This window comes from Mustela nigripes, chromosome 13, assembly GCF_022355385.1.
Source record: "Mustela nigripes isolate SB6536 chromosome 13, MUSNIG.SB6536, whole genome shotgun sequence".
Lineage (NCBI taxonomy): Eukaryota > Metazoa > Chordata > Mammalia > Carnivora > Mustelidae > Mustela > Mustela nigripes.
The window spans coordinates 36875891-36897290 of record NC_081569.1 but is presented as its reverse complement, the minus strand read 5'-3'; the positions used below and the strand labels follow the sequence as shown (position 1 = coordinate 36897290).

General features: G+C 34.1%; 1 protein-coding gene across 9 annotated transcripts in view; it reads left to right on the top strand.

Annotated features, from left to right (window-relative positions):
• ZNF280D (zinc finger protein 280D) overlaps positions 1–21400 on the top strand; it is a 136987-nt gene that overhangs the window by 71150 nt on the left and 44437 nt on the right. For 7 of the 9 annotated variants that reach the window (XM_059371989.1, XM_059371987.1, XM_059371988.1 and 4 more), the window contains 5 exons: positions 1806–2113; positions 2582–2722; positions 11259–11321; positions 17329–17447; positions 17598–17634. In XM_059371989.1, the coding sequence (XP_059227972.1) occupies positions 1806–2113; positions 2582–2722; positions 11259–11321; positions 17329–17447; positions 17598–17634 (668 nt within the window). Of the gene's footprint in view, positions 1–1805; positions 2114–2581; positions 2723–11258; positions 11322–17328; positions 17448–17597; positions 17635–18265; positions 19307–21400 lie in introns of those variants that run through there. The other 2 variants (XM_059371990.1, XM_059371991.1) reach the window with 2 other exon arrangements.

The window sequence follows — 21400 nt, the reverse complement described above, 5'->3', positions numbered from 1 at the left end:
ATTTTAACGTTTTATATGATAATAGAAATTAACTCCTGCCTTCTTTTATTTATTAAATACAATACTTTAAAAAATGATGCCTGATTTTTAGTAAGCCTTTAATTTTAGGTTTTGTTATTTCTGTATCTAGAAAAGATAAACTTCTAACCACTGTTTTATGGTCAGTGGTGTGTGCTGTGCTAAAGTGATACTCCTTTGTAAAAAGTGCAACTAGATTAACTATTCCCTGGGTCAGTGTGTTGTGTCAATATTATATAGGCTATGTTTGAGCTATTCCAGTTGGCAGTGTATATGTTGGTTTTATCTGCTAAACTATAAGATGCTTGAGATCGGGACTCATGTTTTATCTTTGTGTCTTCAGCATCTGGTATAGTGCCTTGAGTGCCATAGGTTTTGAAATATTTATTGCAGTTATTACTGAGTCTATTCTCAGAGAAGCAAGTTCTGCTGCTGGATAGCAGTATGTTTTAAGTGAGCAAACAACATGTCTGACTGCATACTGATGATTGTAATTTACTTTTCCCTTTTTGCCTTATATACCTCTGTTTTCTCTGACTTCTTTATATACAGTCAGCTCTTGAATATTTGCTCCAGTGGAGGGAAACAGAGGCATGGATAATCCAAAGTGAAATAATCCCCAAAACATTTATATTTGGCTTTGGGTACTTACCTTTGAATGTGGGTATGTCTGTTATTTGAATTAACTAAAACAATATAAAGCCATGCTCTGAAGACCTAGAGCAAGAGAAGCTATCCAGCATCCTTCCCTGCAGTCCATTCATTCCATGCTGGGACTAGACATGCAGAACACTAATGTAAGCAGTGCAGTCCTCTCTCATATTTTCCCTTATTAATAATAGTAGTAATAATAATAATAATGATACTAAATGTTTTTATAGCACCTTAGAATAAGGCTTTTGGTATGCTTTTTCATACATTCTATTATTTAATCCATACAGCAATCCAGTGAGGAAAGCAAGACAGTTATTGCCCCATATTATAGATAAAGAAGAAGAAAAGTTACTTACCCAAGGTCACATGGCTAGGAAGGCATGGTATGAGATTTAAACTCAAGTCTTTTGATTCCTAGTCCAGTGCTTTTGAGTGATACCAAAACACATGTATTCCATAGGACAAATACATGGGAGAGGTATAGTTTAATGATCAATGAGAATGTTGGTAGGCAATTGTTTTTTATTGCCAACCAAAAAATACAATTTCTGGATACTAAATGATAAACTTTATATTAGTTCTCTTTAAGGAAATTCTAAATATTAGTAAACTCTTTATCAGTATAATGAATTGATTGATGTAACCTCTCCCATAACCTATGTATACATAAATCCTGCCTAATGATCCCCTGGAAAGAGGAGGTCATGTTTACTCTAGATCTTATTATTTTATAGTTTTTGAGGGTTAATGCAGGCCTTTCTAGAATTGTTTTTTGGGCTCTGAGATTTAAATTTTGATCTCTGTGAATTATTTAAGTTGTATCAGAGCATAAAAATAGCTATGGAATGTGCTCTTTTAATAGTCATATAATTTGCATTAACTCCTAATTATATATTAATAACTGTTAACATGACTGATATCAATACAAAAAATGTAATATTACAAGTGAATAAATATCAAGTTTAATTTCATTAATTGGGATGAACATTTAGAATAAATGAAAGGCTTATCCAATTATAGTTTATACTTTCCCTTTCCAAGTACTTGATGTTTAACTTTTTGTTATACAGTGATATTTCAATACTAATGCCATGATTAATTTTCTAAAGCAAACATTATCTCCATTTTTGTAGGTTACTATTCGAGCTTCAGTTGGACCGCTTCAGTCAGGATCTTCAACTACACCTTCAATTAGTGCAAGCACTTCTACCCTTCAGCTCTCACCTCCAAGGACTAAAAATATAACTGCTAAAAATCCCACAAAATCTAACACAAGCAAACCTAATCCAACTAAATCCAATACAAGTAAACCTAATGCAAGTAAGCCTAATGGAAGTAAATCTAAATATAAATCAAAAATCTCTAATATGCAAAAGAAACAAAGCACATTGGCTAGTAGCAATAAAAAAAGTAAAGTCAATACAGCATTGAGGAACTTAAGGTAATCTTTTATTCCTCATATATAACACTAATTTAATCTTAAGTATAAAAACTTTATTTAATATAATTTTACCTATTACACAACTCTCTTGTACATTTATATGCTATCACTATGACATAAAGGCCAAGCAAATAATAAAAAGGTATTTTCTTACAATTATTGCACAGTACTTGAATTATTTTTTTATAATATTCATTTATTATACTGGTATTATTATGTGTTCTGCTTAAATCTTGTGATGTTTGTATTGCTTAATTTAATCCCTTTTATGCCAATGGAAAACACTGACTTAAGTTAGATTGTTTACACTTACTGTAGCTGTTGTTCCATAACAAATTTTCAAATTATAACTGTTTAAGCATGTTTATTTAAACATCTTGTCCTTAATTAACAGAATATTAATAAGGCCCTTCCTTATTATTTTTGTCTTAAAATATATTTTTATCGTTTTCTTTATATCTCCATAAGGTATCGTCGGGGAATTCACAAGTGCATTGAGTGTTGTTCCGAAATAAAAGATTTTGCAAATCATTTTCCTACGTATGTCCATTGTAGTTTTTGCAGATACAACACTAGCTGTAGCAAAGCCTATGTAAATCATATGATGAGGTAAGATGAGTTAAACATCTGTAATTACCAATTAAAATTGTAGTTCAGAAAGTTTGTTTTAAAACAGTTATCCTTTTAGGGCGCCTGGGTGGCTCAGTTGGTTGAGCAACTACCTTCAGCTCAGGTTATGATCCCGGACTTCCGGGATTGAGTCCCACATCGGGTTTCCTGCTCCTTGGGGAGTCTGCTTCTCCCTCTGACCTTCTCCTCTCTCATGCTCTGTCTCACTCATTCGCTCTCAAATAAATAAATAAAATCTTAAAAAAACAAAACAGTTACCCTTTTAGAAGCCAGTTTTTCTCTTTAAGGAACTAAATGTCTAGTTATAGTGAACTTTTTAGAATAATGCCTGGTACTATTTTTTCTAGCATCATAACTCATAAAATTATTGGAACTAAAATTGTAAGAATAGTTAGACTAAGAAATTAGGATAGGTTTGTTAGGGAAATGGTTTCTCTATGGGTATTTTTTTTCTACAGAATTTTTTAAATGGTCATTTTCAAGTCTAGAAAATCAAATGTTTTAAATATATTTACCAAACAAATATATATAATCTCATGAATATTATTCTTTTCAACGCAGTTACTTTGAGAGACTCTAGGGTTTCTGGTGATGTTAGGAACTTTATTAGGTCTGTTTTTTTCTCTTCTGTCTGACTGTCCATCAAACCATCTGTCCTTCAGTGGAATGAGAGACTATTCCAGTCATTAGGCCACTGTTGGAATTCTTTTTTTAAATTCATTCAACTTTGGTTATTTGAGTACCTAATATTTGCTTTATGCAGAGAAAGCCTTCACAGCCCACGTTGCTTTCATTTGTATCTCATTAATAGAGGCATCCCTTACGATGGATTTTTATTTTCTTAAAAATAGCCCAAAATTATTTAGATATAGAGCAGTTACATTGATTATGCAAAGTGAGGTTGTTCCTTTTTTTTTTTTTTTAAAGTTAGAAATTGAAGTATAAAAGTTATTTTCTTACAGATCATAAAATGACCTCTATGTTATTTTCTGGTCTTATCAGCTATGGTTTTCAAGGATTTGTCTACCTTTCTTGATAGCTTATCACCTCTCTCATTTGTTATTTCCCCCTTATTAGCCTGACCTCAGGTACTTGGACTTCTTCAGTGCCAGTGCTTCACATCAACCGTTAAGTTATTGTAGCCCCCCCTTTAAAAACATTTTTTTTTATTGTGTTATGTTAGTCACCGTAGTCCATCATTAGTTTTTTGTTTTTGTTTTTTTTTTGTTTTGTTTTGTTTTTTTTTTGACAGACAGAGATCACAAGTAGGCAGAGAGGCAGGCAGAGAGAGAGAGGGAAGCAGGCTCCCCGCTGAGCAGAGAGCCTGATGCGGGGCTCAATCCCAGGACCCTGGGATCATTACCTGAGCTGAAGGCAGAGGCTTTAGCCCACTGAGCCACCCAGGTGCCCCCATCATTAGTTTTTGATGTACTGTTCCATGATTCATTGTTTCTGTGTAACACCCAGTGCTCCATGCAATACATGCCCTACTTAACACCCATCGTTATACCCCCTTTCTTATACCACAGTACCAATTTTAATCTCATCATACATACTTTCATTTCTTTTCAATTCCCATTACCCTATACGGGTAACTCCTTTTGAGTTTTTAGGACTTTGACTCCTTTTTCCAGACCCGTAGCACCTATTTCACTTTATAGTCAACCTCACTCTCAGGGTCATCTGTTTTGGTTGCTGCTTTGTTTTTGTTCTAGGATCCTTTACATTTTTAGTCATGCTCACTTGGCATAAAACCCAACATGAGACTGGAACATCTTCCTCTCCTGAAGTATATGCTCAGTTCTAGACTACTCAACCGGTGTTTGATTCAGTCACCTCTAACTTTGTAGTTTTTAACTTTGACTCGGCCTTATCTTTTTATTTTAAAATACTTCTTTATTTATTTTTTAATTTTTAATGCTTTTTTTTAGGGTTTTTAAAATTTTTATTATAGCCAGTTAGCCAACATAAAGTACATCATTCGTTTTTGATGTAGTATTTATCTACAATGTTTATTTAAACTTCTCTACAGTTCTCTGGAGATTTTATTGTAGTCTCTTAGCTGTTAACCTGGCCTCCTAGGAAGTACTCAGTTGGAAGTCATCATTTTAAATAATCTTTAAAACGTCAAATGTTTTTTCTTGTTACTTTTATTCTAGACATTGATCTCAGAAATCAAATATGTTCCACTTCTCCAAAGCTAACCCTGTCCGTGGTCTCCTCTAGTTCTTACACAGTCTTATTCATTTAACTTGCAACTTCAATTCTTCTCTCTCCCAGATTCCTTCTACTTATAAACATTTTCAGGTAATTTTTTTAAGACAAGGGAAATTTATCCCTACTGTCTACTGTCCTTATTTTTTGTCTTCCTTTTACCATAAGTGTTTGTAATGGGGCACCTGGGTGGCTAACTTGGTTAAGTGTCTGATTCTTAAGGTCAGCTTAGGACTCAGTCTCAGGACCTCAGCCTGAATTTAGCCCTGTATTGGGCTCTATGCTAGGCATGGAGCCTACTTTAAATAAATAAATAAATAAATAAAAGTGTTTACTAGCTTATTTGTGATTCATTTCTCTCTACCTTTTGAATATCATCCCCATCTACCAATTAACAGTCCTCCTTTAAGGATTATTTATCACCGTGTTTATTCACTTTATTTTTGCTCTTACTACTCCATGACTTTTTTAGAGTATTTGAAGTTGTCCTCACTCAATTGTGAAAGCCTCCTCTTCAGCTTCTATTAAACTGTTACCACTATCTTTTTTCTTCCTTTTTGGCTACTCTGTTTCTTTGCCTTTTCTTCCTTTAACTCATCTTGCTTCTTTACATTCCTTTTTTTTTTTCTTCAGTAACTCAACTACTGTCACGTTTACCTTTCAACTTTAAGTCTTCCGATTTTAATCCTTAGTCTTCATGAGATCCAACTCTGTATTTCTAATTACTTTATATGTATTTTTACTTTTGACTCACTAGGTTCTAAAAAGAATACAGATGAGCCAAACATTATCATCTGTCCAGAATAACACACAACCACCACCCAAATACTCTTTCAGGGCATCATTTCTGTGAATGTGGAACACATCCTGGAAATAGTTTACTGTCCCAGGTTTCTTAAGCCCGTGAAGTTCTCTTGATCAGTCACTGTGCATTATGGTTTTCTGAGACTCCCCTTTGTGCCGTTTGCTACTCTGCTTCACTACTATTGCAGTGGTCTACACCTATATTTCATTCTTCTAAACCAGGCCCCAGGTATCCTTTCCCCCAATATACTGCTGTGTGGAATGTTTCTTCTTTCTGTGACAAATACATGGTTGCCTGCATGGGGTTTTAATTCTGCCCTTAATTTGTAGGGGTCAAATTGGAAAATGTTTTCTGTTTTATTAAAGCAAGGGTCATTTCACCTTTCCCTCTCCCGTTTATTATAGGCTTCCCACCTGTCCTACAGAACCTTCAAATCCATTCTATTCCAGAACATTGCCAATTAGCCCACCTCCCTCAATACCCTTTTTCCGATTCCCAGCGAGCCACAACCCTGATGTTCGTTGACTTCACACACTGAGTTTCCTACTCATTGTTAGCCTCTTAGGAACTGAAAGCTTCCGTTGCCATTCTCAGGGTTTGGTAGGTCTTTTTTCCTTTTTATCTGCTGGTACGTTTGCCTCCTTCACTGTCTTAGGTATTGTCCATTGAATGGCCATGATTATCTCTGCCCAGTGTGGATTCATATTATAGGTTGAGTCCTGTATGTATAGGAGCTTCATTTTCTCTTAAGGATGAGTACCTTTAATCTCTATCCTATTCCATTTCTGTACTCTCAGTTGGTCTCTTTCCCTCTGGTCTTTTTTTTTTTTTCTTTTTTTTGCCCCATCCCCATAAACTGACTACTCTTCCCCAGAATAAAGTTTATTGCATATCTCATTTTTAAAAAATATTTCATTTATTTATTTGACAGAGATCACAAGTAGGCAGAGAGGCAGGCAGAGAGAGAGAGGAGGAAGCAGGCTCCCCGCTTTTTTGGAGTGTCTGATCACTGTAGCCACTCACAGAGATTATTTTTCACTTTGAGCTGTGTATGATTCACTTATTTTTGCCTTTTATTATATTTGTTTGTGTCTCTTATTTCTGTGAGAAGAAGGGGCTATTTGTATTTGCCATGTCACCTAGCAAATTACAAATAGCAAGTCATTATTTGTAATTTTGAAGGGCTCTAAATAGAATCTTGAAAGAGGGTATTAAAAAATCTTGATGCATTGGAACCTTTTTGGAATAAGACTTGAAGAAGAGCACTATTAAACATGTAATTTTAAGTGATTTTTTAAAAGTAGTATTATTTGGATTTGGTTGTTTAAATTACTGCATCTTATTTGCTTACAGCCTTCAGGTGGCAATAGAAGTCACCTGAAAAAAATGGGAACAAATTACCACATAATATTGTTATTATTCCTCAATACAATGTAGAAGAAAGGTTTTTTCTACATGTAATAGAATTAACTTGACAGACATAAATATTTCATATCTCTCTTTTTTAATTTCCAATAATTAAGCTTTATTATACATAGGAAGGTAAAATTGTTGAAGAGTTTACCCGATTAGTGGCCTATGCCTCCACTTCTCAATTCTGAGTTACAAATCATATTATACAGAAAACTAAAATGCTGTTGGTTGTTACTTAGGAGAAGCAGGGGTGAGTAGACTGCTCTTCCCACCACAGACCCTGGTGTATGCTTTTCCAAGATGGGAAATATATGTCCAGGATGCCTCTACTCAGGTTGACTTGATACTTGCTGGTAAAGATCACATCTCTTAAGTAGCATTCCTTGGAGGCTGAGCTTCTCATGCCTTAATATCTCTTTTTCTAACAGCATTTACTATTTGCTAAGTAAAAAGTATGGCAAGCTGGTGGTGAAGAATCAGACAAATCTGGATTTGAATCCAAGCTTCACCACTTATTACCTCTGTGACTTTGGGCAAGTTACTTAACCTGACTCCCAGTTTCCTTTTCTTAAAAAGAAAGTCATCGTAAAAAAAAAAAAAGAGAGAAAGTCATCGTGATAATTACAAAATATACTTAAAGTGCTTAACAAAATGATTTTTACTTGGGAGATATTCAAGTAATTATAGTTGTTATCATTTCTAAGTTGTCATTATTATGTATTGTGGATAAAGTACTTGCCTCTAATTTTCACACTTTAGTAGAAGAGATGATATTTACCTAGCTTAAGATAGTAAACAAATGACTATGAGAGCACAGAGAAAGTAAAAATGAGTTCTTTAAATAGGAAATAAGGGGAGGTATTCTATAAATGACATTTCACTAAGGCTTTGAAGGGTGTTTTAAAATTTTTCCAAGGAAAAAGAAAGCTGGTATAACAGTTTGTTCCTATACAATGGATAAGACAGAGCACAGAATTGATTTTTAGAAGATACGCTTGAGTTCATGATATGTTTTGTATAGATTTATTTGCATTAAAGAATAGTCATTAGAAGAACTGTTGGATTATTGTGATAGCATCATAACTGACATGCACCTGGGTGGCTCAGTGGGTTGGGCCCCCACCCCCAATCCAGTTCTTCCTTTCTTCTGGTACTATAGTAAGCATGTCTGGTCAGGTCATTTTTGGCCTAAAATCCTTTACCTTCCTAACATTAATAGTCATGAAGTTCAAATATTCTGGAGAGTATAAGATCTTACAATATTTAATTTTTGACCACTTTTTCAGCCCCTTTAATGCTTATTTTCTTGAAAATCCCTCTGTATCTTGCTCTTTGCTTTGCTTTGCTTGGAGTAAGGCAGTAGAGTGACCTTCTTCTTCTTCTTTTTTAAATTAGCATATAATGTATTATTTGCTTCGGGGGTACAGGTCTGTGAATCATCAGTCTTAACACAGCTCATAGCATAGAGTGACCATCTTAACTAAAATGAACTCCTGATTGCCAGTTGGCTTCTATTCCATTTACCTGCAGTTTTCCTTCATGCAGCCACAAAACTTTGTATGTGTCACTGGTAACATTTATCTTACGATTATTTATGAATATGTATTAATTCATTTTAAAAGCATTTATTAGGCTGTGCCAGCTGCTATTGGACTTTTCCCTCTTCCCCCACTCACCCCTGGACCTTGACAGCTTGCCCTCTTTCTTTTTTGTATCTTCAACCTCTGTTATAATGTCTTAAACCATCAATATTGTTGATGTTTGTTTCATCAAAAACAAAGTTGTTAATTGTACTGATTTAAGATTATTAAGAAAATATGGTCAAAGAGATTTTTTCTTTCTGGTCTTAGGTATAATTTATACACAATGAAATTAACCTATGTTTAGAGAATAGCTAAATGAGTTTTGATAATTACATATAGTCATATAACTAGACGGTGAATTTTTAAAACCTAAATTTTAACATGTTTTTACTGTATTGTTTTTAAAATCATAACCTTTTTTTCTTTTAAAATTCATATCTATATTGTTATTAATTTTATGCAGATCTAATAGGAATAGGAGAATTTTTTCCTTCTTATTTGTGAGCTATAGAACCACTTTTTCCTTCCTATAATAATAATAATAAAAGGATGGAATTTGTATAGCAAATATAAGTAAAGGGGTAGTATAATTTTTTTTTATAAACTGGGTTCAGACAACTGAATTTTAAAATACCAACATTTTTTTTAAAGATTTTATTTTTTTATTTGAGAGAGAGAGAGAGAGCATGAGAATGGGGAGGGTTAGAGGGAGAAGCAGACTCCCTGACGAGTAGTGAGCACGATGGGGGACTCGATCTCGGGACTCCATGATCATGAACCTGAGCTGAAGGCAGTCGCTTAACCAACTGAGCCATCCAGGCTCCCCAAAATGCCAATATCTTAATAAGTTACCAGTTGTAGGCAGAATGGAAGCCATCAAAGACCCTAAAATGTAATTTTTTTTCTCTCCTCTTACCAAAAAAACCAAAATAGTCTGTCTAAAGAAAAAGAAAAAATAGCTTTTAAAAGTAACTTTTTAAATCTCATTTAAAAAATAACTTCTTTTGGTTCACATTCTTTGGGTATCAGATAAAATCTTGGATTTATTCTTCTGGAGAAACAGTTATGGGCACAAATTTTTGCATGTAATTTCAGTGTTTACTAACTCCTGATGTTCTCTTCTTCAAAAAACCTAATTATTATTTTTGTGATATTGTCTTATATTTATAAATTCCTTAATAGTATTTATCCCCAAATTGAAGAAATGACTGTTAGAAGTCTTCTGAGGACACTTTCTGGGGATTATAGCTAGTCACAGTATTTATTTTCTCATAAGTATGTGCTGTGTTGATGATGGTTACCTTGTATCTGAGAGTGACCATTGACTTTGTGTGTTGGCTACTTTGAATCTATCAGTGCTCGCTAGGGCTACTGCTTCTCAATCTTTGGCTTGCCCTAAGAATTACTGGAGAAACTTTTTAAAACATGTTCTGGAGGGCCCCACTGCCAGGGATTAATTCAGTTAGGTTTGTAGAGGGCACAAGACTTTGCATTTCTAAATAAGCTCCTAAGTAAGGTTGATGTTACTAGACTGTGACTCCACTTTGAGTAATACTGTGCTAAATAAAGCTAATCCTGGGTTTCTAATACAGGAGAGCTTTCTTTACCAGATTTAAAAAGGTATATGAAAGTTATTATCATTGGTAACAAAGTTTAGTTAGAGGTTCTCTGTTTTGTGTTTAGGGGAAGTATTATTTTAGCTCAAGAGTTCTGCTTTTGTTTGTTTTTTACAGAACCTCTACTGGTAGTTGGAAAGAACTCTCTAAATGTTCAGTTTTACAAATGGTAAACAATGGCAATTAGCTGAAGTACTATTTACTTCAAAGATCATTTGGATTTTACTTCCCTTTCCCCGACATAGGCATGTTAAGATTGGAAATGATTTTCTTAAAATGTTGATTGGTGGGGCGCCTGGGTGGCTCAGTGGGGTCATGATCTGCCTTCATGAGCTGCCTTCAGCTCGGGTCATGATCCCCTGGGGTCCTGGGATCGAGCCCTGCGTTGGGCTCCTTGCTCGGCGGGGATCCTGCTTCTCCCTCTGCCTCTGCCTCTGCCTGCTCGTGCTCACTCGCTCTCTCTCCCTCGCTGACAAATAAATAAATAATAAATAAAATCTTTAAAAAAAATGATGATTGGTAAAGATTCATGTTATTTGTAGAAGTTTGAAAGTGTCTTCAACTCTTCCTTAACAGATGAAAAAAATTAGTTTGAGTTTTTTTGCTTTTTAAAGAAAATTTTAAAGTATTTCCTTTTTTATATAATGGTGAGGTACTGCTCTTATAAGAATATACTTAGAGAAATATGTTTCATTAGAAAATAAAAGGATAAAGTGGAATTTAAGATAAAACTGAATTAAACAGGGATGGCAAGCATTATTTTATTGTTTATATCATGATCTTTTACGTAAAACTAGAAACTTTAAGTACAAACGATAATAAAGCTATAAATTAGTAAGACTTACTGTATAATAAAATTAATAAAATCTGTTTTGTCTCTCCAGCTTTCATAGTAACCGTCCAAGTAAAAGGTTTTGTATTTTTAAGAAGCATTCAGAAGATCTCAGGTAATTAGCTGGTCTTAAATTCTTTCTATTAAAAAACTATATAACTATATAACTTAAATTGTATATATATGACATCTTTATTGAGATATAGTTCATATCCCATTTAATTCATGCTTTAAATTGTACAGTGAATAGTTTTTAGTATATTTTAGTATTTTATTATTATTTTAGTATATTTACAGAACTGTTCAGCCAACACCACAGTTAATTAGTAAAATTAGTTAAATTAGTACATTGTCATCACTCCAAAAGGAAACTCTTGTACTCAATTAACGATCATCCCCATTTCCTTCCAACTCCTCCCATCCCTAAGCAACCACTAATCTTTGTTTAGATTTATATATTGTGGACATTTCATATAAATGGAATGATACAATATGTGACCAGCTTCTTTCACTTAGCATCTTGTTAGCATATTTTCAAGATTCATCCATGTAGTAACATGTCAGTACTTCCATTTTTTATTGATGAATAATATCCCATTGTATAGATCTACCATAGTTTATCTGTTGAGGTTATTTTAACTTTGAAGCCATTATGAATATTGCTGCTATAAGCATTTGTATGCAGGTTTTTGTCTGGACTTGTCTTTTCATTTTTCTTGTGTATATATGTAAGATTAGGATTTCTGGGTAATATAGTAACTAACTCTATGTTGAGCCTTTGAGGACCTGTCAAACTGTTTTACAGAGTACCTCCACTACATTCCTACAAGCAGTGTGTGAGGGTTCCAGTTTCTTCACATCTTTGCCAACATTTGTTATTATCTATTTTGTTTTGTTTGTTTTTTAAGATTTTATTTATTTATTTGAGAGAGAGAGATAGCAAGAGTGGGGTTAGGTGCAGAGCGAGAGAGAGAAGCAAGACTCCCTGCTGAGCAGGGAGCCCAATTTGGGACCTAATCCCAGGACCTTTGGATCATGAACTGAGCCAGAGGCAGATGCTTAACTGATTGAACCACCCAAGCACCCCTTTCTGTTTTTGATTACAGCCATCCTGATGGGTGTGAAGTGTTATCTTACTGTGGTTTGTTCTCATTTTTTTAAAAACCTGATGTTGGGAAGCCCAATTTGGAAATCTAAATGATTGCTACTGGATGTTAGAAAGTTCTATCCATTATATCCTTAGACTAGAGATATGATTAACCTATCTTCTCTTGCTAAATTTCACTGGCGACAAGTGGTGTCAAGATATCTTTGTGCATTTATATTGTGGAGTTAGAACAAAAATAAGGCTCTCCAGCAATGTTTGAATATTAAAAAGATACCTAAGATACCTAGTAAAATGACTAATACTTTTTTTTACTTTTGAAGTACATTTCTCAAACCACTGAAATTCTTGGGGCACCTGAGTAGCTCACTGGGTTATGCCTCTGCCTTCAGCTCAGGTCATGATCTCATGGTCCTGGGATCAAGTCCTGCATCGGGCTCTCTGCTTAGCAGGGAGCCTGCTTCCCTTTCTTTCTCTGCCTGCTTCTCTGCCTACTTGTGATTTCTTTCTGTCAAATAAATAAATAAAATCTTTAAAAAACACCCTGAAATTCTTGAAATTATTAGGTAGCTTAATTCTTATTTTTCCTTTCTCAAAGAGAAGTGAACAACTTATTTACTATGCAGGAAGAGGTATTGATGAATATTTCTAAAGACATTGATACTTAACTTTGATTGTACCACATGCTAAACTCAGAATCCACTGAACACCATTTTAAAAATATTCATCTGAATTCTTTGGACTCTGTTGTTCTTTATATTATTCATGTTGCCATTGCTACTTGAAATGTCAGTGTCTTAGCTATACCAAGCTAATATAGAGAGATAAGATTACCAGTACTTGTTTTCGTGCTTTGAGTTACTAGAAAAAGTGGGAAAGGGATGATGTTATGTTTCAGGACCTTTGTACGTATTAGTCCCTGTGACTAGTTTTGTTCCCCAGATTTCTGTATGTCTTCCTTTATCTACATTGGGCTGCTACTCTGATCAGAGTGACCCTTTCCTTGACCATTTGATTTTTACATTGTATCTTCTCCCCTATGCTTTACCCCAACACTTCCTGTCTCCTTTTTATTCTGCATTTTTATCCACGTCATCTTTCATCATCTGACATACTGTGTACTTTACCTTCTAGATTTTTCTGTGTCCTCTCACTAGAATATACATGTAGTTTGGATTTTTGTCTCGCTTTGACTAATGCCTGGCACGTGGTAGGCACTCAGTAAATATTCAGTGAATAAGTTAATGTATATGTTGAAAATGACTTATATGAACTGTAGGTCCCATCTATGATTTAGCTCATAGGGATCTGTAGCTCACAGGGAGAGAAAATTTTGATTTAGTTTTTTAAAATATTAGTATAAATTTTAAGACATTTACTGAATTCAAGGAAATGGGTTAAGATTATATTAGATGTTGCCTTTACTGAAAATTTTTATAAGAATAAAAAGGGTTGGGGTGCCTGAGTGACTCAGTGGGTTAGGCCTCTGCCTTCGGCTCAGGTCATGATTTTGGGGTCCTGGGGTCAAGCCCCATGTCGGGCTCTCTACTCAGCGGGGAGCCTGCTTCCCCCTCTTTCTCTGCCTGCTGCTCTGCCTACTTGTGAATAGAATAAAAAGGGTTTTTTCAAAAGATGAGATTTTGGTTTCATTTTTACCTTACTGTTATCAAGCTCAGTTATGTTTGTTTTTTAAACGAATTATATGATTTTAAAGATCTGGAATACTTCTCTTTCAACTGGAATAGGTCTAAAATAAAAAACTGGTCAATTTCTATGAATGGACATAGCATACTTAAAATTATAGAACAATAATTTTTATGATTGCTCTTGTTTGAATGGAATATTCATTCTTTGGCTATTTTATTACATATCTGTCAGGTACACAATATAGCAGGTCTTATGAAGATGAGAGTGATGAATAAGTCTTGAAACTACCCTTCAGAGAATATATAGTTTATTGGGTGGGAGATAAGGGGTGAATGTATAAAACTATAATAAAGCAAGGACAACTTTTAGTAAGTGTGAAAGGGAAGAGAGATAACTTGGAATGATCTGCATAGCTGTTAGGTATACTTGGTTTTAAAGAATGAACATTATTTAAACTGATAAAAGATGCACAGAGTTATTTGAGTTAAAAGAAATAGTGTGAATAAAGGTGAAGGCATACAGAAATGAAAAAGTAGAAGGCATACAGAGGGAATGGCTAGTAGTAAATGGAGGAGCACGAAGTTCAGATAATAGTAATAAGATTGAAGTCTGGAGGAATAGTTTTAAGCTTAGAGCTAGATTGCGAAAGTGTTGAAAATATAGTTAAGTAGTTTGGACTTAATTTGCAGAGCATTAGAGAACCTTTGATATCTTATTTAGAATCAGGTGATCGTGAAGGAAGTTTCAATAGTAGGGTGAGTTATAGATGCATGAATCCTATGGATTAGAACTATTGTGGTAGTTATGAACAATTTAGTTAGGATGAGGCAGTATTATATCATCTTTAAGAAGATAGGGTCTAGAATCAAAGTGCTCAATTTCAAGCCAAGTCCTGACCTTTATCAGCTCTGTGTCCTTGGTAGTTTACTAAGCTAACTTTATAAAAAGGTGATAAATTACAGCAACTACCTTTTTGGGTCATTACTTTATTTATTTATTTATTTATTTATTTATTTAAGATTTAGCTATTTATTTGAGAGAGAAAATATGAGTGGGGGGAGGGGCAGAGGGAGAAAATCCCCCAAGCGGACTCCCGGCTCCATCCCACAACCTGGGAGATCATGACCTGAGCCAAAACCAAGAGCTGGACACTCAACCAGCTGAGCCACCCAGGTGTTCCAAATATTTACGTAAGATGATGCATCTACAATTCTTAGACTGGTACAGTGTAAATAATAAATATTATCAAATGCTTGCCATACTGATTATTTTAAGGAAGAGGAGACAGATAATTATAGTTTGAGCTTTACTATCATAAGAAAGACCAGCTAGGAGTAGGTGATTTGGGGAGGAAGTACATGATTTTAGTTTAATGTAGGTCAGTTTTGTTGTGCTAATGTGGCATCTAAGTGTAGAAACACAGCACACCTAAACTAGAGCTGCAGGGGAGAAGTCAATCTAAGGTATGTTACTCGCGTATATTTTGTGTATTGCCAAAACTTTAAAATTTTAAAGCATGTTATGAACTTCAAAACCGCATTTGTGCTCTGTTAATAAGTTGACAGTAACAATGATCACATTACATGGTCTATTTTTTTTTCACCTAAGCAAAAATAACTTATAAGCAGAATTCTAAAGAATCTCCCTAAGAGGAGGAGGTGCAACCGAACAAATAAGGGAAATAGGATCATTTAGTAACATGGCTTCTCTCTAGTCTGACCTGCTGAGGCAGGATAATCTTGTCTTTATTATTTTCTCTGGACTTGGGTTCTGCTTTCCTTTTTTAGTGCGGACCAGCTTTCTCTATTGATCACTTGAACATACTAGTCCCAGTCTTGCACATCTTTCCAGATCAAGAAATTTGCAATTTTACAAATCCTTGTTTAGTGAAGGCATGAGTTAGGCACTCCAACCCTGGTACAAGTAACTATGACTAGTGGAATAGTAATTTAGCTACTACTTACCATAGAGACTACTTTTGATTTCTGTAGGAGCAGTTTGTTAACAGAGAAGATTATATAATTAGTTATTAAAATTAAGCTTTTAGATTTCACTTTAAAAATATTCCGTTTAGATGTCAGATGTCTAGTACATTTTAATAGTTGCTTTCAAGAGGACTTTTAATTATGTTTGATAAAGTTCATTTAAGTTAAATAGACTAAATTTTTAAACAATATTTACAATTCAAGTTCCTTAAACAGCTTAACATCATTTATACATTTAATATATTTGATTTTCTTTTAAACAACATTTCAGATGCTTGACTCACAAGATCCAAAGTACTTAGTCTAGTAAATATAATAAACATATAGTGGTTTTCTAAGTTTTCTGAAACATTTCCATATTTTTGCAGGGTTAATAATATTTTTAAATACCTTTCAACAAAAAATCTAAAGTTTAAACACAATTTAAATTAGAATCTGAAGGCCATTGTTACTTCCTATATGTCAGTTGTGTTAAATATTTCAAATAGCAAGTGCTACAGAGTCTGACCCAATGAGTATAAAAACTATTCCTGAATTCAACAAAAGTATCAATGGCTTTGGGAATTGTTTCCAAACATTTTTTAAAATTTATAATCACTAGAGATTGCATTTAGGAACTATAGCATTCAGTGAAGTTATGTTAAGAAACAAGGAATTTAGGCCCCAACAAGTGGACCGGTTCGCCGTGCTGGTATGCTGAGGACCAGGCTTTGGACTTCAGTAGTGAATTAACTACTTTAGTAATTACTAAATAAACTACTTTCATTAATTCAGTGTTAAATGAGAATAATTAAACTAAAAATATATGGGAATACCTTTAAAACATGGTACACAATTAATGGCAGCTACAACATCATCATTAACATTTCTCTTCTAATTTTTTCATTACCTTAATAAAATACTAGACTGTACGTTCTGTTAGAGCACAGACTGTATTTTTTGGTCATCATTATAACCACAATGCAATATATAGTACAATATATATAAAGGCAGCCTCAGTAAATATATATTGAGTGAATTAATACTGTATCCTTGCTCTACAGATGAACAGAGGCACAGATAGATTGTGACTTGTTGAAATGACACAAGTTGTTGGTGAGGCCAGGTTTGGGCTATAGATCTCCTGTCACCTAGTTTTTAGCATGAGTGGTAAAAGTTTATAAAACAAAAATACTTTCTGTAAATAAATGGTAGCATAATTTGAATATGGCTATTCCATTTTCTAGAGAATCATTTCAGTTATGTCAAGTTTTATAACAAAAATGAGAGTGACAGTTATGACATAAAAACCAAATTATAGAAAAATAATCATTGAACTTGTATATGGATTTTTATAAAAGATGAAAACGTTTTCTTTTATACTATTTGCTTTTTTTTTTTTATAGGGGCATTACTCTAGTGTGCCTTAATTGTGATTTCATTGCTGATGTTTCTGGCTTAGATATTATGGCCACACACTTAAGTCAACATGAAACTCATACTTGTCAAGTTGTATTAGAGAAAGGTATGTATATATAATTGTATTGCTTTGGATTTTTTATATTTATTCCAGTATTTTTGGTCAGCCACAATATGAGCTCTTTACTAAATCGTTATTCTCACTCACTATATTTCATGTGCTCTTTTAAATATAAAACTTTTCTTCTAATTTCAGTTTCTGTTTGTATCCCAACTTCTGAACATCTTTCTGAGTAAGTTTAATTTTTAATTCAGTGCATTTTACTTTGGTGGATTTTAGCACTATTGCATTTTAAAATGTATCATTAAAAGAAATGAAAAATATTAAAGTATTTTGTTTTTTTTTTTTTTAAAGCTGCTTGTTGAAATAGGTTCCTGCTCTTTGGAGCTCGTGACCTGGTGCAAGACAAGTTGGAATTTCCTAAGTTCAAAGTTCTGAGATGTTTTCTTACACAAAGGCAGTTAAGCAGCCAAGTTCATGACACTAGCTCTCATTATTCAGCAAATTTCAGCTTCAAATGGGACTAGATTCTTATTCCACCTTATCTTTGTGTCAGGTTGACATATCTTAACATACTTTTTTTTAATGTTTTTTTTTTTTTTTTTTTTTTAAATCCCCCCAGTTGGCTCTCTCCAAAAATAACTTTTGTTGCTATGGTCATTTCTTACTTTGCTTAAAATAATTTGTGTTTTTCTCTGCTGTACTTGCCTTCAGAATAATACATTCCAAATGATATGGCTGTTTGTCTAATTGTTTGTTTTGTCTGCTTTCTTAATTTCTTATAAGTCTTAAGTTTTTAGGCCAGATGATTGTCTTTTTCCTCATCCGTTGTCTGTCATTGTGCTATTTTTCTTATTTTTCAGATGCAGAGGCAGCCCAGAGATTTCAAAAAATGTCCAGGGTACACCTGGACAGTGTCCCCCTTCGACGGACACAACTGATGCCTGTTCTCTCTTTTCAAGGAATGTGAATAATTTGACTGTGGGACCTGCTCTAGGTTGTGGTCTCAAGAAATCAGAGTTTGGGGAGACTCCCTTCCTTCATGGCTGGCCTCCTGCCAGGCTGATGATGATTTAACCAGAGATGGTTTCAAGCCCCACCAAATTGAGCACAACATCCCACTGGGGGCTTTGGCTCTTGATCTCAAGCTTGTGGGTCACTTGTGGCCAAGAAAACCCCATCAGATCATTGCTTCAACATCCAAGTTGAAGTGTATTCATTTTGGCTGCTGCCTTTTAATCTTCATCTAGCATGAATGCAGTCCAAGAAATACAAAAGCTCTCTGGTTGTTAGGAAACCATGGTTATTTTCATGTCCTTGAAACAACAGGTCTCTAAAATTATGTTCCAAATTGCAGTTATTTTTCTATCATTTAAAATATATTGCCCAGTACTAACCTTCTAGTTTTTTAGGAATACCAATTCTCAGATTTTTGAATTTTAAAAAATTTAATTTTGGTAACTTGGTTTTATGTTCTCCAAATTTACTGATGTCTATTTTATGATGTCTATTTTTATATTCTTTTCTTTAAAACTGTTGTTTAGTGTTTGCTTTGTTTTGTTAAGAACTCCAAGAAATTCTTTGGGATACTCTACAGATTCCCTTATAGCTGCCTATTTATAGTTTTTTATTTTGGCTGTTGTTCAGACCATTCAACATTATTATATCCTCTGTCTTACTTTGGGATTATTATTATCAATATTATCTTAATAATTGTGGATTTTAAAGTGTAAAGAATTGGCAAAACCTCTTCTTGCAGACCTTAAAGCAAGTTTTGAAGTCACATATTTGTACATCTGATACATAATAGCCACTTAATAATTAATGTAGTCTCTTGGGGTAAAAGTAACATTAGAAATTATGGGGGCCAGTAATGTAGTTGTGGTATATATATATATAGATAGAGATATATATATATATATATACATACATATGTGTGTGTATATATATCCTCATATATATATTTTAAGAATATGAAATTTGTTTTAGTTACATTAAATATAGATCTACTAAATAATTTTGATGCTATTAATTTCTTTTAATAAAAAATTGTATTGTTTAAGTGCCTCAGGAATTATTTACTCGTAAAGAATTCATACAAAAGGGACGCCTGGGTGGCTCAGTTGGTTAAGCAGCTGCCTTCGGCTCAGGTCATGATCCCAGCGTCCTGGGATCGAGTCCCACATCGGGCTCCTTGCTCCGCAGGGAGCCTGCTTCTCCCTCTGACTCCGCCTTCCACTCTGTCTGCCTGTGCTCGATCTCGCTCGCTTTCTCTCTGACAAATAAATAAATAAAATCTTTAAAAAAAAAAAAAAAGAATTCATACAAAAGCTATAGGTTTATCATATAAATAGGAGGATTGCTTTAATTATTTTCTGGAGGCCTTATTATTATTTGGCCTACAAACTGAAAGCTGTATCTACTTAATACACCTTATATTTTTTCCTCCAGAACAATTGAAAGGTCACTATACTATACCAATTTCTTGACTCTTAAAGACAAGCAAAATGCCTTTTGTGATCTTACCTGTTGTGAGGACAGGCAGGCTCTGAAAGTATGACTCAGTTATGTTTTTTACTCTAAAATAGAACTTCTTTCATTTTACTTTAAAAGAAATTTAAAGCCAATTTTGATGACTACATATTATGTAATGTGCTCCTTGCAAATAATAATCAAAAAAAGCTGAATCCACTAGTCTTAAATTTCCCAACTAATTATTACTGTAAATGAATGGTTTTCCAAAAGCTTCCAAAGTGACTTGTTTCTTAATAAGAGGACCTGGTGATATACTAATCTTTATTTCCTTATCTCTAGGATGTTTTGTCATTCACCCTCTTTCTACCCAATTTTAAAAAATGTTTTAAAATTTTACCCAGAGGCAACAACTTCCTTCCATTTGTAACAGAAGTTTCTTTTTCATTTACAAATCCTTGCTCAAAAATACGATAAACTACATTCTTGTTGAACTCCTACAGTGTAGGAGTATTGGTTTGTGTTCTTTCCTAGGACTCTATTTTATAGTATTATCAAGTTCATTTTCTTAAATTTTAAACTCTTAAAAGTTCTATCACATATAACTTCCTTATTAAGAAGTTGGTATAAATAAAACACTTAAGGCAGTTGGTACAAAATTTTCTTGCAATAGGTAGTTGGTTGAATTTTAATTTGGTGCTGATGATGAGTTTAGTTTGGGTCTGATACCTCCTTTTTTTTTTTTTTAAGATTTTATTTATTTATATGAGAGAGAGAGCAAGTAAGAGAGAGCATGAGCAGGTAGAAGGTCAGAAGGAGAAATAGACTGCCTGCGGAGCTTGGAGCCTAATGCGGGACTAGATCCCAGAACTCTGGGATCACGACCTGAGCTGAAGGCCATCTCTTAACCCACTGAGCCACCCAGGTGCCTGGGCCTGATCCCTCCTTACCATCAAGTTTATTTACCTGATCAAAAATTGTCATTTTATGCATGTGTGTCTTTGGTTACTGCCAAATAAAAAGTGAAGTTGGTTTTATTTGAATCCATTACCATTCTTAGAAAAAATGACTCCTAAACTATAGAGACTTAGGATTCTTGCCATATTTTTGTCATATTTTGGTAAAATATGACTGCTTCAGGCCTCATTTATTTATTCAGTGATTTCTTGAACATCTACTTTGTGCCTAGCACCATTGTAGGTGCTAGAAAAATGGACTGAAATCTCTCCTCCTCAAGCTCATGTTTTATTTAATGCTGAAAGACAGACAATAAAAAGTAAATAAAACACGCAGTTTGTTAGATTGTGGTCAGAACTGTAGAGGAAAATAAAGTAGGGAAGGGGGATAGGAGTACAGGCTGAGATTAGGGATGCTTCCATTTAAAACGTGGTAGTCAGAGAAGGCCTCACTGAGACATGATATCTGAGTAAAGACCTGAAGAACTGCAAGGAAACTAGGTTAGCCACAAATGAGTGAGCAAGAGAGAATAGTAGGAGATGGGGGCTGTGAGGTGATGTGGGCCATGT